The sequence below is a fragment of the Bactrocera latifrons genome, unplaced genomic scaffold (genome assembly GCF_001853355.1).
Source record: "Bactrocera latifrons isolate USDA-ARS-PBARC rearing strain unplaced genomic scaffold, ASM185335v1 scaffold_11, whole genome shotgun sequence".
Lineage (NCBI taxonomy): Eukaryota > Metazoa > Arthropoda > Insecta > Diptera > Tephritidae > Bactrocera > Bactrocera latifrons.
Window position 1 is genome coordinate 2,952,400 of NW_017534519.1, and position 20,008 is coordinate 2,972,407.

Here is a 20,008-nt window from a genome sequence, read left to right on the forward strand (position 1 = left end):
ACGTTAAAGTTTTTAACACGTATTTTTGCACACTTTAGAGGATCGTGTAGTGAGTTACCGTGCCAACGCGAGCACCTCTTTTTCCGATGGGTTACCGAAATGGCGTCGCAATGGCCGAGTTTAAAATATATATATTTTTTCCAAAATTTTAGAATTGCTTCGTTAATACAGTATGTTTTATATAAGAAAARATTGTTGAAAAGGAATTTTGAACCCGAGGAAACTCATGTAGCACCCCCTAAGAACTCAAGTAACGGACCAATATATCACAATCTAAGCCATTGGTGAAAAAARTGCTTTTAAACATGGAATGTAAGGCAGGAGCTTATTGGAATTTAGCAGGACAGTGACAAAATGTGAATAAACTAAATTCAAAAGAGTGACACCCAGTATCCTAAAGTCATTATTTCTGTTAAATGTTCATTAAACTCGTCTCCACACAGGCGAAGAGCTTTACAAAATTTATTTTACTACGTTTTTTTCGAAACTTGTGCTTACCGGTAAGCCCATTGGTCCTTGGTCGCCTTTTTGTCCTTTCTCACCCTGCAAATTTTGCCAAGAATATAGTAAGTTATTAGAAATTTATGCTCCACTATATTAAAAAAAAAACTTGCTCAACTTGCTCAACTCACCGAATCTCCCTTGCGCCCATCCATGCCACGTTCTCCATGCTTACCTGGCTGGCCGGGTGGACCCATAGGACCGGGCGGTCCAGGTGGACCATAAAGCTAATTCACAAATAGAGAAGAAAATAAAATGAACAGGAATTATTAACTTCAAAATCAATTCAAAATTTCAATATCAGTTTTTATTAAACTTACATATTCAATGGTTGGCATATGTGGCTGATCGGACATTCCCTCATCTTGTCGCCGGCGCATTTTTCTATACTTCTAGTTGAAATGTGTGATCAGTATGCATATCGAGTAGCAATTGAAAGCAACATTATAGTATACTCACTGAATCACCGCGATCGCCCTTATCGCCCTTCACACCCGGATAGCCGGGTGGACCGGGCAGTCCTGGTGGACCCATCAGACCGGGCGGTCCAATATCGCCACGATCACCCTTCTCACCGGGCGGGCCCTGATAGCCAGGCAAGCCAGGCGGTCCCTCAATGCCCGGCTCACCAGGCAGACCGTCCAGACCACGTGGTCCCAGCGAACCAGGCTCGCCGGGYTCGCCCGCATCACCCTTAGAGCCATCACGTCCATCGCGTCCGTCTTTGCCAGGCATGCCCGGCGGACCGGGTGGCCCACGCAACAGTTGCACTGGTGGGTCGTCRTAGTCCTCATCTTTAGCGCCGCCGGGTCCGAAAATCTATTGTGAAAGGGGGCGTTCAGTTTGATTTGTTGGTTTTGTGGATTGAGTTGGGTGTGCATTCCATTTCGATTKGCAGTTGGTAGCRTTGCAGCAGCAGCAGCAAGGRGGAAGAGTAAAAATAATAATTTTGTGAAGTGGCAACTCAGTTSGTTGGCTTTTGAAAGAGCGGTTAGGCGTGTTAAAGTGCAGCGTWAGCGCGCGTGCGCGTTCATGTGCACCTGAGTRTATAWRWRYRYGTGTGTGKRGWYTTKTGTGYGCTAATATTAGACTGTGGTAAGTCGGTGTGGCTTAGTGCTCTTTTACTTTTTACTTTTTACTGTTATGTGAGTCTACTTTCCATTTTAGATTTGTAATTTTTGTTTTAATAACTTTTCCTTGTTTCAATTTCGCAAAGAGCATATTATYACTATACTATACTACAATAAAAACAAGAACAACAACATATTACAAATAACATTATAACACTATAACACTACAACAACAGAATGTGAAACTTAAAAGAAGTGAGCTTGGAGTATGCACGCAGATTCTGCTGCATGTGTTGCAGMCAGCTTTAAGCATTTAAGCTCTTGATGGCTGTATGTGTGTGTGACTATAATGTCGCTMTCACAAGTGCGMGAAGTTATGTGCAAGTGCACTTGGGTTTTGTTCMTAATTGTTTGAGGGCTTCATTCCATTGTTTTCTTTTTTCTTAATTTTTGCATGCTTGGGGAAAAACTTCATAAAATGTGGCAACCACATAGAAATCAAGGAATAAGTATTTGCACTTTGGGGCAAAATTTTGCTCCCAAAGTAACTGTGGAAGAGCGAAGAAGCTGCACGAAACCTGCCACCCTGTATAGCATCTGTCTCTTATACACATCTAGATGTGTATTGCTCCCAAAGTAACTGTGGAAGAGCGAAGAAGCTGCACGAAACCTGCCACCCTGTATAGCATTACGTATAATGCATTCCGTTACGTATACGCCATGTCATCCCCAACTCATTTCTCGTATTTTAATTGCAATTTTGTTTCTTGAGCTGCCACACTCTGTTGCACAATCGCTTGAAAATCGGCATGGAATGGATGTTAAGATATTAAAATATTTCCCGTTATGTAAGTATTTATGTAAATATGCACATAAGCGATATGTGCAGCACATTTATTCATGAGATAAGTTCACACTTTTTGGGGCAGACAACCGCACGTGACAAGAAATAAATTATTATTTTTTGTTAAAGAGAAGCCATTTCAGGCAARAATGTATGTGTGTGTGTGCATGTGTATGCCCTTAGTGGCAAATTAGTTGCACTTACTGTTACTTTGTTGCCTTGTTGCCGCCCAAGTGTGCTCGAGCCATCAGCTGCTGATGTGGCAGGGACAGCAACAGTCTGACTTTGTAGAGGATGCAAGTGCAAAAAACCGTTATTCAACACACATGCACTATATATGTGTGTGTGTGTGTGTGTCTATGTGTAAGTGTGTTTGTTGGGGCACTGTGTGGCGCTGATGTGCCTGCTTGCCTTTTTGTGTCAACTTGTGGCGGAGTATTTGTGAAATTGCTTAGTGCAGCTCAAGGCGCAAAAACCAAATACAATACACAACTACCTTCCATTGCATGCATACATTGTTATAGTACGGGCATTGCCGCAAAAACAGAAAATTTAACGCTCGAATAAGGAGCCACACACACTACACACATATACATAGAAATCAGCAATATTACAACTACCAACACCGATTGTCAAGTAAAAAAAGCAAAAGCAAAAGCAAAACCTTTTAACACAAAACCACATACCGTTATCTCTAATACCCCCACTCATACATAAATATATGCAGCCACGTGGATATTAATAAGAATTCACACATACATATAAATACACATACTTTTTATAGCAAAAAGTGGAGAAAATCAAAAATAACGATATTTCGCCAATAGTAAAGAATAACTGATATAATGAGAAATAAAAGCTTTTCATAGTTGTTGGAATAAGAAGAACGGCTTCCATGTAAATATGTAAATAAGTGAAGAAGCGAAAAGGGACAGCAAGAGATKAACAGCGCACTCAAATTTGCTCTATTTTTTTGGCTGTTAATGATTCCAATATAATTTTAAGAAAGAGGCCTTCGATGTAGGTCTATTTCCTGGACATTTGTTTTAATAAATTATCATTAATTCTAACATCTTTAGAAGCAGGCAAACGCTGCTTTTTATCACCTCATAGATGTTGAGCCTCTGCACTATATAGCAGGACGGGAATGATGAGGGACTCATAGAGTTTGATCTTTGTTCGTCAAGSGAGGGCTTTACTTTTCAATTGTCTACTCAGTCCGWAGAAGCTCTTGYTGGTRAGCTGGATTTCAAGTTTGATATTSTTGTTGTTGTTAATACTASTTCCAAGACTTCGAAGCTGTGATTGTCAACAGMGACSCACCCCCTCTTGACCAGATTTTCATACAGAGTGCTGTTGCATTCAGGTTAAGAAGGAGCTTGAGTGTGTTATTGCTGCGGAATGACAGGACTTTCGATGATGATGTGGAGAGGGAAAGATATCTAGGAAGCAGGAGGCTTTTAAGTGGTAGCGTCAAGTGTAGATTGCAAGCACGTTGGGAGAATAGTCCTAACGGCCGAGTAACTTATGAGTACATTTGGGGCGTTGGGTTTGTTAAGGATAACCCAGACTTYAGATTTTGCATCAGAGGTCTGATAGGTCGCATTGTGGGGTAGTGTATGTATGTGATGTGTGAATAAGATCCAAACCCTGGCCACCAATTCAGAGCTGTATGGAAGCTCAACAGGAAGTAGTTCTGGTAGACCTACGAGGTGTGACCGGAGAGATAATTCTGGTATTAAGGAGAGCAGTAGCCCTTGGAGTTCGCAACAACCTGCTCATGCGGATTGGCCCCTAGAAAGTATCGTGGTGGTTGTGGTTCAAATCCAAATGCGGGGAGAACTGACACTTTACCAGTKGAAAGTGGAGTTGCATTGCAACCCAAAATACGGCAGAGGTTTTGGATGGGATAGTGCACACCATTTCACACTGTCAAATGGTGCTAAAAATGCCAGGCATTTTCAGGGCGCTGATCAACGCATTGATTWGTTCTGCTGTACTTTTGAGCGCCGTGGGGTAAAGCAATCGTCATCAAGTACCCACATTAAACATACCGGACGTTGTCGACAGTGACGTGGGAGGCAAGTCGCGAGTGCGATGACTGTTAAAGTCATAAAGGTAGCTCCACTACGTGCTGTCGACGGGAGCTCTATTAAGCTCAAAACAAGTACCCTACCTAGTTGGCGCTAGTTGTTTGTTCGATTCGCCAGTTCTCTTCATTTCCTTAATTTAGGAAGATACCTAACTCAGCTAAGTGTACAACATTTCTTTTTTTAAAGTTAGAACGAATTAGTTAACCTTTTTCATAGTCRAGTGCATGAAGAAATTCCTATTTAACCTTTCCCCAGACATCAAAAAATCACGTTTGTGATTATTCAAATATAAAAAATTGTGAGGCCAAACAATTAATGTATTAACTTGTATAAAAGAACAATATTTTAGGAATTAGTACTAAACAAATGTTCTGTTAGCTCATTTTCCTATAGGGTGTGCATACAGAAGTATGAAACGCGCATATCCACTTATGTTCAGTTATGTATATAAACATAATTATATACTATATACGCGCCGACTAAAATCATTTCGCAATCGTCGGATGGAAATAGCAAACACGCAGAATTGCTCCATGGAGTCAACGGAAACCGCAAGGACAAGAGCAATTTCAACACAAATACGCTAAGTTGCATTCCTAGATGTTGCACGTTATGGAGCATGAGTGCCACACAACACTTGAGTATGCATAGAGAAGCTTGCTACATAGCTGTTTATGCGTAGATGCTTGGCTGGTGGCAAGTCGCAAGTCGTAAACGGCAGCTAATGTATTAGCGGCTGTATTGGCGAAATGAGGATTCAAGGCGAAGTTCTTGAAGAGCAAAAGTAAAGGAATTTGCATGAAATTTAACTCGATTTGTTTGTTAAAAAATAAACAATCTTAGGACTACCGAAACTTTTACAAGCTTTTATGATTGATCGACTTATGGATTTTTGGCACAACGAATAGCAGATGAAGTTTAAACTTGCAGAAATCTGCTGAAACTGATCAAGTCTCTTTTCCTCTTAAGCCAAACAGTCAATATTGACCCGGATGCACCTTTATTGATCAAGCGAAAAAACGGTATTTGTAGTCATGAAGATTGCAACCACGCTCTCACCGCGGAAACTAATAAGTAGTCAACATGCCACTCGCAAGTGCATRYTTGGCGGTCACCAACACACACAACATATTCGCACAAGCGAGCCGATCGCGTGGTGGAATATACAGCGGCTAACGCACACACCGCATGGTGGCGCTTGGGGATTGCGAAGTGTGTGGGCGTGGTTGTATGCATTGTGGGTTGTTGCTGTTGTTGGTACTTTGGCTTGCGGTTGCGGCTGCGACAGTAATTTACTGCACTCCACTCACGAAACRCGTGCCACAGCATTCTGCGGCGATGCGTTGCATGCCATCACAAGCAACATRCGCGCGCGCCCAGAAAACGCTGCAAATTGACACATGTGTGCTCGTATGAATGTATGTGTGGGTGTGTGTGAATGCGCATTGGTGAAAACATTACCAGAAACACAAGCGCACACACTTACATATAAGGATATCTAGCCCCCCTTAACAAGAAGACTGTTGTTGTTATTACCCTGCCTCTTGTTTCTTTAACTGATGCAGCCGCTAACGCTGTCGCATTGGCATTGTTCCGGCGCTGCCATTGTGTACTCCATTTAAAGCTGTTGTTGTTGCCACTGTTTCGGTTTACGGTGAATTGTTGCTAATGCGGCAACGTTTTGCGGCATTCTGTATTTAATCTTTTCATTTTCATTTTCATTTTCATTTCCATTCCCATTCTTATTCTCCTCTCTGTTATTTGCAAGCAGCTTTTTCGCACTTCCGTATCCTTGTATATCCTGCCTCGCCACACACACACACACACACACATAAACACTTATTATTTATATTACCGTTACCATTTGTTCGTCTGCAGCTACAAAGTTTTATATTGTTTGTTGAAATTAGTAACAATTTGTGTTGAATTTTGCAGCAACAATGAAATTACGTGTTTTGTTTCGCTCAACAATGGGGCAAAAAGGAAAAAGCATATAAACACAGCAACAAAAAACAATAACCACGACCGAACGTTCCGCTTTACCTCACCACTCTCTGCTAAACTGCAGTGCATACTTTGTATGGGAGTTATGTTATGGTTGTACCTCTGCATGTGTGTGTGTGTGTGTGTGGTTGCATGAAGTGCTTATTTCCGGGTACCCACATCCAACGCACGTGCCACAGCCGCACAATGGAAGCTCACAAATGAGTGTTCGCAAAAGATGTTAAAAAAATTAGCACAACTTTTCTGTTTTTTTTCCACTTTTTTTTTTTGCAGAAAATTTACATAAATATTCGTGTTTTATAATTACTTGCGCATATGTCGGTACTGTGAATTTTGTTTGAAGATTATATTTAATTGTAATAYTTTTAGTCAGAAACATCCAATAGAAAATAAATAAGTTACTCTTATCTATCAGAGAATTATATTTTTTTGGGAAAATGTAATGTATCGGTTGTAGGCGGTTGAACTAACTTTTGTAAATCTTGTGTAACGCTTTAGCATTTAAGTAAAATTATGTTTAATAAGCCATAATAATATACGAAAGTTCTTTACTATTTTTGTTAAGAAAAATATAGTTARCRAAATAGMWATWTTAGGTAGATCTAAAAAATATRYGAAAGAAATCGTTCCATATTAATTTTCGACGAAATTTTGCCGTTTGCTTATTTGCCATTAGAAAATTATATATAACCATGCCGCGTGGTGCAAAAAGCTAGAGTTGTCGGCYAATTTCCTGCATCTGTTTAAGAGTAGCTTCACGAAAATGACGCATAACATTCAAGTAGTAGTATTCCTTGCTGCCAAAGCCGATCAAAAGGAATTCGGAGTCCCACATCTCGATAATCGAAGAAAACTGTTAATATAACTTTGATTTTCGATCTGCTTTGATGTGGGGTTTTCGGCGTCGGCTCCGCTTTGTCACGATATTTTGCTCATTACTCGTCTGTTTCTGAGCCGTAAGCATAGACCCAAAACTAATCGCCAGTAATAATATGTTTTATGACATYYTGGTAGTTGAAAAGTATTGATTCACAGACGTTAAAGCGACGCTGTTTTTCGAACAAATTGAGTGATTTTGGAACACAAAMGATCTTTCAAATCTTTCGATATTACCTACGATGCCAGTAAGATCTYAGACTGTTTCTGTCTTATTGWCRTGTGGATAATCAGTTGATGTTGATGGCCCTCCTGCACGAGGTTCRTCGTCAATATGTTCTCGACCCTCTTTGATTATTTTGTACCAATCAACGAACGCCTTTTCCAACATTCTTCATTTCAACAGGTTTCGGCCGCAGAAATTTGATTCCCCAAATATAATTTAATGGAACTTCTTGGTTGAATAATTTCACTCATCGTAAAAATCGCAGAATTCACTTTATGTTYTTCAGAAACACAAGCGAATACTAAACACAAATGATTAYTTTGATGTGATATTTATCACAGATGTTACTGACAGTTATACCGAGAAYGGGTTTTTGCRCGAAATTTMAATGAAAAAGTCTTGTTATTTCCTTATCCTCCGTTTTCTCTCTAGATAGATTAAGGTGTTGCATACAATTGTGTATTTCAAAAAATCTATTTTCATTTGCATATACATGTGTCGAATGTATCTATGTTTGAGGATATTTTCCGAAAACTTGAATTTGAGCATTTTTGAGATTTTTTTTAACTTCGCTCACAAATCTTTAAACGCCTTTTTTTTTGAAACGCTGTTTTCAGAGTGAGTGAGGATATTTTCAGAAAATGTTTGAATAAGACAATTCCGATTTTTTTAGCCGGTAGTGAACATTTTTTCAGAAAGAAACAACTTGTTTGAGCTTTCCTTTCATTCAAGTTTTCTAGTCTTTGCGATTTTTAAAGCGAATTTATTTTGTTCATTTATTAGGAAAAATGTCGAAAAAATATACAAAAAAAAAAAAAATAAACGCATTTATTATGACTTATTAGCGCATGCGAGTCTGAAGTACAAATTAAATCGACTCATGTTACTAAAATGGAGGTACGAAATGTCATGAAATCAAAGCTTTTATATTTCGGTTTGAAACTGTTCAATACTGCAAGGGGAAGATTAAATGAACACTTGTTGCAACGTCTACTGATATACCAGTCTGATTTCCTTTCATAAGACCTAACCCCCAACCAAGCAATAAAYTACTGAAACTAATAACGCTGTGTTTACGGCAAAACTAGCATTGGATAATATTTTYCAAACATAATGAAACAGCCCAAAAAAATCGGTATTAATATATTGTTACCTATGCCGCAAGCAAATGATGTAAGATACTTGGTATTCACTTAGACAGAAGGCTCTCATGGTGAAAACATATACTATATCCAGGAAATGACTCGCATGAAAATGAAATTTAAATTGACTTTTAAATAAAAGTTCTAAACTTTGCCTTTACAACAAGTTTTGTTATACAACACGGTAATAGAGCCRTTTTGGATGTATGCGATTCAGTGGTGGGCTCACTGTAAAACTAACTAACTTACAGAGGTTACAGTCAAAAAAATTGACAGCTATGACAGGTTCATCATGGTATATTCATAATGAAAACATTCTTGAAGATATTATAGGTACTAAGGTGAAGGACAGCAGCATGAACTATGAACCAATCAAATCTTAGCTAACTCCCTGCTATAGTCCTGTAATCAAACGCGCTTAAAAACTAAAGACTAACGTGCCGCTAAATATTCACTGACATCAAAAAGAGGTTAAATTGATTAAAACCGAAAGTTTCGTTGCACTTTTGTCGTCTTTTCGTGGGGTTTGGAAGAGAAAAGTATGCGCTCCGAATCCTCTTTCATACTGAAATCATCATACTGAAATCATCACAAAAGGTGAAAAGCGCGCTCAGTTTGATGCGGCAAATAAAGGCGTTCGCTCGACTGATACAACAAATTACTTGAAATAAGCTTTAAGTGGCAAAATGTAACAAAAAATGAGCTTATATATAAAAGAAGAATTGGTATCAAATCAAAGTTCTTGAATCTTCATACATATAAAAACATTAAAAAAGTTAAAAAAGACATACAAATTGCCACACCCGGTATGCATGTTAAATCATAAGTTAAACATTCACAATACCAAGTAAACTCTTAATTAAAAGTAATGAAATCAATATCCCACATTTGGAAAGTCGTTCTTTATTTYGGAGAGTTGAATACAATTAACCAAATATGTCAGAAAGCTATTTTCTAAATCAAAATGTTCTCGTTAGTAGCATGACTCCATATATGTACATATGTATATAAGATGTGTATAAGAGACAGGTATATACGTGAGCTTTGTAAGCTTTTCGTCTGTAATTTGCGTGTTTATCAATGCTTGCTAAAGTGCGAAAGAAGATATGAATAAATCAAGTTCATATGTCAATTGTTATGCAGARCAATGCATTGTTGCACAAGTTGCGGGTAACGTCACTGACAATTTCAAACTTAATTTGTTAAAACTGTAGSACTGTAGATATTTAGAAGACCAAAACAAATTGTGTGAAAACAGAATTTCAACAGAGTCATTTCGAAAACGATTTTCGTGTAATGAGTTCAATGAAGTTTAAGGAAATTCTTTAGAATCCAGTGCAGTGGTTTGCAGAAGTGCCTAAAGGTAGGCAATGAAACCTAAAGGTGGTGCGTCTTGTGTGAAACGTTTTTGAGTCATCGCTAGTGAAAAAGGCGTGCTGGGCATATCTTGCGACATATCGAAAGCAAATAATATACCAGCAAGAGGGAGGCAGAAAAAGTTAGGCGTTACGCACAAGCTTTATTTCATTTGCTGAAGAACACACTTTCAGAATCGCAGCGCCTGCCGTTCCTTCCCGCACCCGTTCTTCCTGCCGTACCTCAATTTATTTGCTCGTTTAAAAATGAGAAGTCAATGCAAACGGAAGCTTTCCAATTTGGAATGTTTCTCCGAACGTTCATTAGAAATGTGGGCGTGTTTTTGTTTAGTCTCCTTTGCAGCCTACTTTTAGGGTTGGCTGCGCTTTGATCCACTATGTGGAAAGTAGAAGCAAAAAACCATTAGAACGTTTCAATATTTGCTTGAATTGCGCGTGGCACGGCCTAAGGACAAATTTAATTTGCAAAAAGATATTGCAACAGCAACAACAAACAAACGCCGTAACTGAAAAACAAAAAACAGAAYCGACCAGCCATAAATGTAAATACGCCGTACGAAAGTGGCGAGGCAAGGAGACAAATAAACAGCAATCAAAAAGATCGATGGCAGATGCGAAGCGCACCAAAATACGAAAGAATGTAAACAAAAACAAAAACGTTACCGTTTGAAATCAAAGAGCAACGTATTGGCGCCCCGCGCCCTTTCCTTTTCCGCAGTGGTATTTTTAATTTTATTTCGGGTTCGATTTGTTCAATTGTGGCCGGTTTTCTCTCCTCCCTTTCGCGTTGTCATTCGAACGCTGTTAAACTGTTATTTAATTGCACTAAATTACAGTTTAATTTTACGCCGCACGCCCAGCGCCATTAAGAGAAGCCGCTGAMCTTCTTCCATTCCCGCCTGTCRWKGACYCAACTGCTTGYGATGCGTCCGATTGACGGCGCACATAGCCGAATGGCCGATTGCGGCTATTTGTTTTCGGTGAGTAATGCTCGCCACATTATACCGGTGCGCGCGTTCGCCTTCAAGTATGCAAGTAATTGCAAATTAATTGCCCTGAAGGTGTCTGGCGTTCGCCGTCAAAGGCCGCATCGAAATCGAGTTGTCCATCTGCCGTTCCACAAGATTTTTCGGAAAAACAATTTCAGCCTGTGTTTGCGYTCGAAAGTAAGCTTGMMACGACGGCACCACTCACGCCACCCACACCATGCAACGGCATACAAGTAATTTCCATTTAAAGTGAAAAATGTGTGACACAGCGGAAATGCCAGCATGCAAACGCATTAAATTGAATATCACTTTGACCTCTGACCCGCGTMCCGCGCGGYATGCTTCAAWGTGTGCGCCAAACATGAGTTTCGCGTGCTCGCCAAGGGAATCTACGACTCGGCACGCTCGACGCCTTGACCCCTGAATCATGCTCTCGGCTACACAGCGCAACCTGCGACTTCAAACAACTTCAGCATTGTGTCCATGCAATACAAATACGTGTTTTCACACGCACATGCAAAGCTTGTACATTGACTGAATAGAATCATGACCATGACGTGCTCAAATAATTTCACATGCACACTCTCACACATAGCAGTTTGAAATGACCTGAGTGAAATTGTAAATGCTCGAACATGACGCGACTTTTAAAAGTTAAACTAATTTTTTTCAAAGCAGTTTTTGAAGTTTTAGAGTTGGAAAATTTCGTATTTTAAGCAAAGAAGTAATTATGTTTGCGACGTGAAGGACACTTCTTCTACCAAAAAATATATTTGAGACTYCTACTGGAAGCTAAGCTAAGCGCTTTGCAAAAGCTAAACTCCATCTGCTTATAAACTTCGTTTTAGCTTAATGTCGAAGCTTTCCTGCATGGTCTGCTCGTTGCTAAAAGTGACGCCAAATAATAGATTYTTAAGCGTCCTTCACATGAACACTTTGGCTGTCGGTTAGTCATGTTCTCGATGCGAGTTGAGTTGGTAAATTGTTGGCAATCGGTGGGTGGAGCTGTAATAATTTGCGTGCACTTTAAGTGGCAATAAGCGTGCAACACTTGCGTTGTGTTGTAGTTACTTTCATTGCTTTCTTTTCATGTTCACTCACACAGACGCTGCGGCCGCATATTTGATGTTGCTTTCAATTTCTTCAAATTTGTTTAGAAAGGACGGCACTTTCTGTGCACTTGGGTGTAAATAAAATAATTTGTCGCTTTTTGGTGGGGTAAATGAAGCGGCGCATATATGAAGGCTTTAACTAGAAGAACTTTAAGAGGTCTTCAGAAATGTATGGAAAACTTAAAGCAAAATAATCTTATTTAAATATTCGTGGTCTGAAACATTAGAAGAGTACAATAAGAAGATCTTGTGAAAACTTTGATGTGAGCAAACCAAACCGGTTCTTACACAAGTACCGTTGTGAAATATACGTAGGTGAAAAAGCGATTTACATAACAATTTGAGTTTTGGTTATAAAATGGTTATGTTGGGTAATCGGAAAAGTCTTTTCGTATTTCTAATCAAACTTCAACTTATTTTTTTTATATTTATACCAATAAATAAATAATCAAATATGTTCCATTTTGGTCGACCACTTTTTGCCATTTTTCCGCTGGAGACATATTCCATCAGTGTAAAATTTTCATCAGTGTAAATCAAAGTTCCGAAATTTCCAGAATGGAAGCATGCAAACCATTGTTGTGCTACGGGACTTGATACAGCATCGTCTCCGTAAACTTCACAACTTTCAGTGGTGGCTTCACTGGTGGAATTTGTTCATTATTTTCATTCATTTTTGAACAGCTGTAACTTTTTTCCAACCTCCCCGAATTTATTTACTTTTTTTATTAATTGAAGCTTAAAATCTCACCTTTCCTAAGACGCAATGTGAGTGCTAGCACTCTGACTGAATCTATTGACAAAAYAACTGTTTTGACTAACCAATATATTGGTTATCATACACTTATATTGACAAAATTTTGCGTTTTCGTTATAAAATAGTAATATGCTAAATGCTTGCTTTCCAGAAGATAGAGCTTAAATATTTCTTTACAGCAAAATGCTTTTCAAAGTAACATTTATCGTATAATAGTCCATTTGGCAAAATAATCTTACAAGCTTCGAGTAGAAATTTTATAAAAAAAAAAAAAAAAATCCGTAAAATTGGTCGCGCCTGCCAACCAGACTTCTCCGTTTGGTTGCAGGAATAATATTTCGTGTCAGATTCAACACATTTTGCTTTGAAAACTTTGACAACACAGAAACGATGTCGAAACTGTTGTCCCGCTGTTTCGCCTTTCAATTTATAATAAGATTTTTTGGAAACTTTTGGACGGCGGTAGCCCATAAAAATACCCAGGCCTCACCTGAATATATGAAAGTGTATGCGTATCAGTGTATGTATTGTGGGTTGAGTTTTTGTCGGCTCATCCACTCAACCGCGTCTTTTTTTAAACGCATTTGGGGCACACACTGCGTATACGTAACCGCCATTGTGCAGCTACGGGCATGTGGAGTACACCCATTTAAGCGCACACGCACACAACCACATATATAAATGGAACTTAATCTTCACTTTGGCAAGCATATGCACGCACGTTAGTGCGAATGTGTGTGTTATTGTTTTCAATAGCTGTTTTGTTGTTTTCCTTCGGCTGTACCAAATATAGCGCCGCGCTGCGCTGTGCTGTTTTTGTTGCACACTCTGTGCTCTTATGCGTTTACTACGAAGGCTATTGCTGATTTCGTTCGTTATTGTTGTTTTTGCTATTGTTATAACTGATGTACTGCTATCCCCATTGCGCCGCCATAAAATAAAAGTTACTTTCTCCCTCGAGTAAAAATGCGGCATAAAACCAACAACCGAAAGCAACAACAACCATAAAAACAACAACAACAACAACAACAATAAAGACAACAACGAAAACTCAAAAAAGCCAGATTTGACATATAAAAAATAGCTAACGGTAAAAACAACAGTTAAAGTAGCACAGCGGTGCAGTTGTAAGCGAACATGTCAGCTCCCGTTAAGATCGCGCTACATTCCAATATGAATAATGGATTTGCCTCCAAAATATTTACTTAATTTGAAACGCAGCTCAGCATGAGTTTCTTGGGATTTATGGCGGCAATTTTTCTAGAATTTTTCTATTTATGTTATTGTAACAACAAGCGGATTCATATATTTTAAAAACGCTTTTTTGATTTGGAGAGTATTGGAGAATGTGGATCACAAATGTTGAGAGTCTCTATGGGATGGAAGACGTTACCGGAAATGCTGCTCACATGATTTACAAACGGTGTAGGTAATATTTTTCTTGTTTTAGTTTATTTTTTTTTCTTATAAATATTGGAAGTGGTCTCAAAAATAAGTTTGACGTTTAATAAGACTGAATCTAATAGTTATTAGAAAATAAAAAACCAATAAAATTAGACAGGGAGCAAAAACAAGACTGACTTCGGAGTGAAAAACCTTGAAAAATATAAAGATTTACAAAAAACATTATTCTGCTTTTTAACTTTGTAAGCAAWAGCTAAAGTTGCAATACGCTAATGTTTCCKTTCAATTGTGAGCGAAATATAATGGCAGCAGTGGCGACAACACCCACATCTTGTGCTGATGGCATYGCCCCAGCGRTGCGGGCACCAACGGAGCGACGTTCAAAGCAGTTTTACACGCAACAAAAAGCCTTGCAACGCATTAACAAAGGCGGTGCCGRGCACCCACTGCGTGCCGCATTGTGCAACCGAAAGCAATTGGGAAACAAAAAGATGCTACAGCGARKAACAAGAGCGCTGAACTGCGGTCCATATTTGAAGCTATTATTTCAAAATCACAAAGTCGTTACGCGTCATATACTTGCAGCTTAGGAGCGCGTGGCACTGCGGGGCATGCTGCCTTCACGGCAACACAAACACCAACACGTGCCTTTCTTAAAATGTTTTTCTTTAAGTCATGCATTTGCACACACGCAGAAAATTACATGACAACCGAAGAGTCYCTGTGTACCTATGTGCGGCTGCAACAGAATGTGGGCCATCGAACGCTTCAACACCGTCGGCTGCGACTGCAACCAATGACTCAAAAGTGAAAAGTTGCCATCATTTACTCAAAGTCCTCTTTCGCGCTGTTCTCTTCAAGGCTTCGCCTGCATTTGCCGTGTTTCGCAGTTGGTAATTCTGTTATGTTGAGGGCTTTGAGGGGTGCTTGAAAATTTGCCACGAAAATGTGATCGAATGCGCTTTTTTTCTAGCGCTTYACGCAAGCAGTGTAGGCGTAGCGGGCGGTGGGAGTTGTTGGCTGTCGAGGGTGATTGGAAACTGGGTCGCCAAGTGTTTACCTACAAGTGGTGGCAAGCGAAAAAAGCTCGTGCACAAAGAAAACAAAACACAATGTAAAACACACATAAACCATAAAGATAACAACAACTACCGCAAAAAGAAAAATTGCGGTGCCGACGAGATAAAAGGCTAAAGGCGGCCGGGACGGCCGGGACGGCAGGAACTGAGAAATTGAGTTGCTTGCGAAAAATGATAAAATAAAGTAACGGAAAAATTAAGCAACGCCGAAGTGCCGAACTGATTGCATTATACATGAGCTTATATTTCCTTATTTTCGCAATTCTATATACTCCTTTGCGCGTAACCCACTTCGTCTTCTAAATGCCCATATTAGGCACTTGGCATGCGGCCTCGCTGTCGTACGAGTCAATCGCCAGGAAAAAGGTCGCGTGTGCGCCCATATGTGACGTCGTAAGTTTAAGACTTTGATTTGCCACATTTCCGCAAGACCCCTGTCACTCGCAACATGCTCCTTTGGGCATTTAGCCCCCCGTATTTTTTTTTTCTTTGTGTTGTTCGCGTTGCGAGGGTGGCACAATCGGAAGTGAGGCGCTGAAGCATCTTGTTGATGCAAAACCGGTTGGGTACCGTTGTAACGGCACAAAACAGCAAACAACAACATACATACACACAATATGTTTACTTTGTGTTGTGCTTGTGTGTGTCCAACTTTATATTTATAGAATGTGTGATGTATAGTGGGTGCGAGAAAACACAAGTTTCTGCCACAATTTTATGACTCTATCTATTTTTGCGCCTTTTTTATTGCCTCTACGCAGATATAAATTTTTTGGGGTTTTGTGTTTGTTGATGGGATTTGTGTGCTTGCACAGCCTACATCAGCAGTTCTTAGGACTGCTCGCTCAGCTCATGCTCGCACACACACGTATGCACTTTCGAAATACCGGCGCGCAAACAAACTTGGAAATTTTCAAAAGCAACTACTTGAGCGAGGAGCGTGATGCGACTTCAGATAGCGAATGGCAAAAACAAAAAAAAAAAAAAAAAAGAGAACGGAGAAATTTATGTAGATTTTTATTCGGCGAATTAACATAAATGTGACGTAAATGCTTCATTGAGTGTAAAATATTGTTTCGACTTTAAAAACACATCAGAGTTTGAACTCATAASAGCTGAGAGCAAGCAGCTCAGAGCAACCAGCGGTGAGGGCGATTGTGCTGCTTTGAGTACTTAGCAAATATTAGCTCTTAACGAAGTCGAAGAAAATCACTTTTTACTTCAACAAATTCCTTGACAATTTCTGTGTCAAGAGWGATCTATGATATTAAGCATTTACCATACAGAATTATTACTTCTATATTGGTGTTTTATAATAAACGGAAGTTTTCCAGGTCTCCACTGACAGTAACGTCTTGTTTCATTTTGGAAGACATACGTACCGATGATTCCATCAGACAAATAACCATAACAAACTGTCAGTTTACATGAATGTTATGGTTGTTSCTGAATAATTCGTGAATTTTCTTCGCACCAGAATCGACAGTTTTGTTTATTTACCACACCAGTCAGAAGAACGTGAGACTCTTTGGATAAGATGACTTTCTTAAAACTTTAATCGTTGTCGTTTTCAATTTGTTCCAAGGCAAAATCAGCTAAGTCACGACGTTTACGGTGGATCAATAGCTTCAGTTCTTGAGTGAGAATAATTGTATACGTTTGCAAGTTCAAGTCCTTTTTCAAAAGGAGTGGTGGTTGAGACAATCTCAATTCTTGAGAAAATCTTGGAATTGACAAARTGCGGTCTTTAGGAACGCTAGCTTSAACAGCTATAATATTTTCATTACTTCTAGCAGTTATTTGTCTTATTGGCACTTGAAACGAAAATGCAGGAAATTTTAAACAATTCGACGAATAGYGAGCACAGGTGAACGATTATTACGACCAYAAAATRGCAAAATCGCAGGAAAAGTTRCACGRSAACGATTAAGAMCGATTATTTYAATAATAAAATWTAATAGTTTGTAAACCKTGTTMTTGGGTATAGTTTATCTTTTCACGATGAAATTGTAAACATTAYYGAATAYAATGTTGGAAATTACAGATCACGACATACAATTTATTWAAAATCTCCGAAACGCCAATTACAACCCAAATCATCCCTATTGGAAAACCCAATRGTACGCAGATTATATGAATTATTGTGAAATTTAATAAAAAACTATAGTACACCGCATCATCATTACCACATCACATCATCATAAAACAAAACAACACATCACGTGATGAGAATTTTATTTTTGTTCTAAGATTTTGTAAAAAACTATGTGAGATCGCAATATGACATCAGCATGAAACAAAACAACACATCGCATGATATAAACATATGATATCACATCAATTTTTTTKGAATAAAATTCAGTTACGCCAGATAAAAATTACTTGCAAAAATTTATTAGTCAAATGTGTGATTACATGAATTGGCAGGAAAYAGGATCACAACAATAAATATTGCCAAAAAACATTACAGACATGTGAACCAAATTTTTTACATTTGTCATTCTCGCTTGTTCCGCTAACCAGAATTACATGATGTCATGTATGATTTTACATCTTTAATTAATTTTTTTCTTGGCTGTCTTGTGAGATTCTTCTGCTTTGATGTCTTTTAAGCTGTTATTAAGATAATCAGTTACGTGGCATCAAGGGGTTTCTAAGCTTTACTGAAGGATTCTGCGATTTATGTAGCAAAAGTGAATTTTGAAGCCAAAAAATAAACGTAGCAAGACAGCCAATGTTGCAAGTAGTAAATGCAACTTATTTTCACTTAGGCACCAAAATAACACATGTCACACGAATCGTTTGTCGCATGATATTASCAGTGGCACAGTGAACGTGCAACGTGAGCGCATACAAATGAAGAAACGCGGCGAGTGACAAGGTAGTAGTTACTTTTTGACCTTCTCAACTGTAAGTTTCGTTGCGTTAGAAAGGCGTACGAACAMMCACAGACTCACATATATAAGTACATGTGTCGAACTGGTGAGTGTCAGTCGTCCAGTGCGTCTGTGTCGGCAGACTTACAACTAGGCGCTTACGCGTATATTGATGTCAGTGTAGTAGTGCACGCGTGTGACTCGACGTCACGTTTCTACGCCCGAGCATATGCTACACATTCACGTCGCACGTTCACTTCGTCACTTGCTTGGTTGTTGTTGTTGTTGATMTTGCCTTAACGCGCRTTTTTATTGCATTTCGCATTTTTATGTGCCTGTGAAGAGCGTGCAGTCGGTAACTCGGAACGCGTGAGGGGAGTGCGAAATGTAAAAATGCGAAACAAGTCAACAACAACAAGCGCTTGCCGTCGCGATGTTGGCGAACTCCTTGAAAAAATAAAAAGAATAATAATCGCACAAAAAACAAAAAAAAAAAAAAAAAACACTTTTGTCTCGAACGCTCTTTCAGCGCAGCGTTTTCCTTTTATTGTCAACTTCTCCCGTAAACAACCCATGCCCGACGCACATCCGCCTCGGCTCAGCACTTATGCCCTGATTTACTTTTCATTATTATTATTATACTTTTCAGCGGATTTGTTTTTCTTATTTTCCAGACTTTTTATTGTTGCTTTCGACGCAGATTATTAGATCCATAATGAGGACAATCAACAAGACGGCGTACAACGGCTGTTGCCAATAAGTGCCGTTAGTTCCGATGAAGATTCAAAGATTTCGCGTGACTGCGTTAGCGCCGCCGCGGCAAGGGGAGTGGTGGCGGCGGCATGAAGGGCGCGACGTTTATTGAACCGTTGCCATAATTCGCAATGGCAGCAGCAGCAGGCGGCCAATAAGCGATTTGGCAACGGCAGAACCAATAATGCGCAGATCGCAGAGCCAAAACAAAGAGCGAATTTATATCTGAAATAAATAGTAATAAGAAAACAAGCGCACTGATACGCGTATAATAGCTCCGGCCAAGTGTGGGGCGTTTCGTGACAAGTGGCTTCTTTGGGTAGGGCGAGAATGTGGCTATGCATTTTTCATAACGGTTCGCCGGCTTGGTGTSAGCAACCCAATAAATACGCAATAAATAGCGCAAATATATAATAAATACAACAACAATGTACACCATGTAAACAGACATTTGCGTGTGTGAGTGTATGTGTGTGTCAGTAAAAATGCAAATCGCTGCAATAAAAGTAAAGAGCGAGYGTGAAAGATGAAATAATTTGGAATTCATGCCACGACTAACATATAATGTACATTGGCCAAGAWGCCAGCAACAGCTGCAGCATATTTATTTTATGAAAGCGAGCATGTCTTACGGCTAGTTGACGTCAGTGGCTCCCCCCTCTGCATTTTTAGTGCCAGCGCAATGGTAACGAGAAATCATCAAGCTTACTTTAAATTATTTAAAAGGGCAACGCATATTGATTTACTATACATKAGCTCCGTTAAAAGGGGAATGTTGAATAAATCTACGACAGAGTCTTATCTGAAGTGCTTTGTAATGAAAATTTCGACTAGCTTTTGGTCCTAGTCATCGATGCCTTTGGGGCCTGGCAACCTGTAGCAGTGAAGTTGCTTGCTTTTGGCAAT

The 20,008-nt window shown here is 39.3% G+C and overlaps 1 protein-coding gene across 1 annotated transcript in view; it reads right to left on the minus strand.

The window, feature by feature from the left end:
• The window catches only part of LOC108972015 (collagen alpha chain CG42342), a gene marked incomplete in the record, with an annotated part of 110,293 nt that overhangs the window by 12,800 nt on the left and 77,485 nt on the right, over positions 1 to 20,008 (minus strand). The window contains 4 exon segments of the mRNA XM_018938447.1: positions 499 to 543; positions 633 to 728; positions 822 to 893; positions 961 to 1,320. Coding sequence (XP_018793992.1) covers positions 499 to 543; positions 633 to 728; positions 822 to 893; positions 961 to 1,320 — 573 coding nt within the window.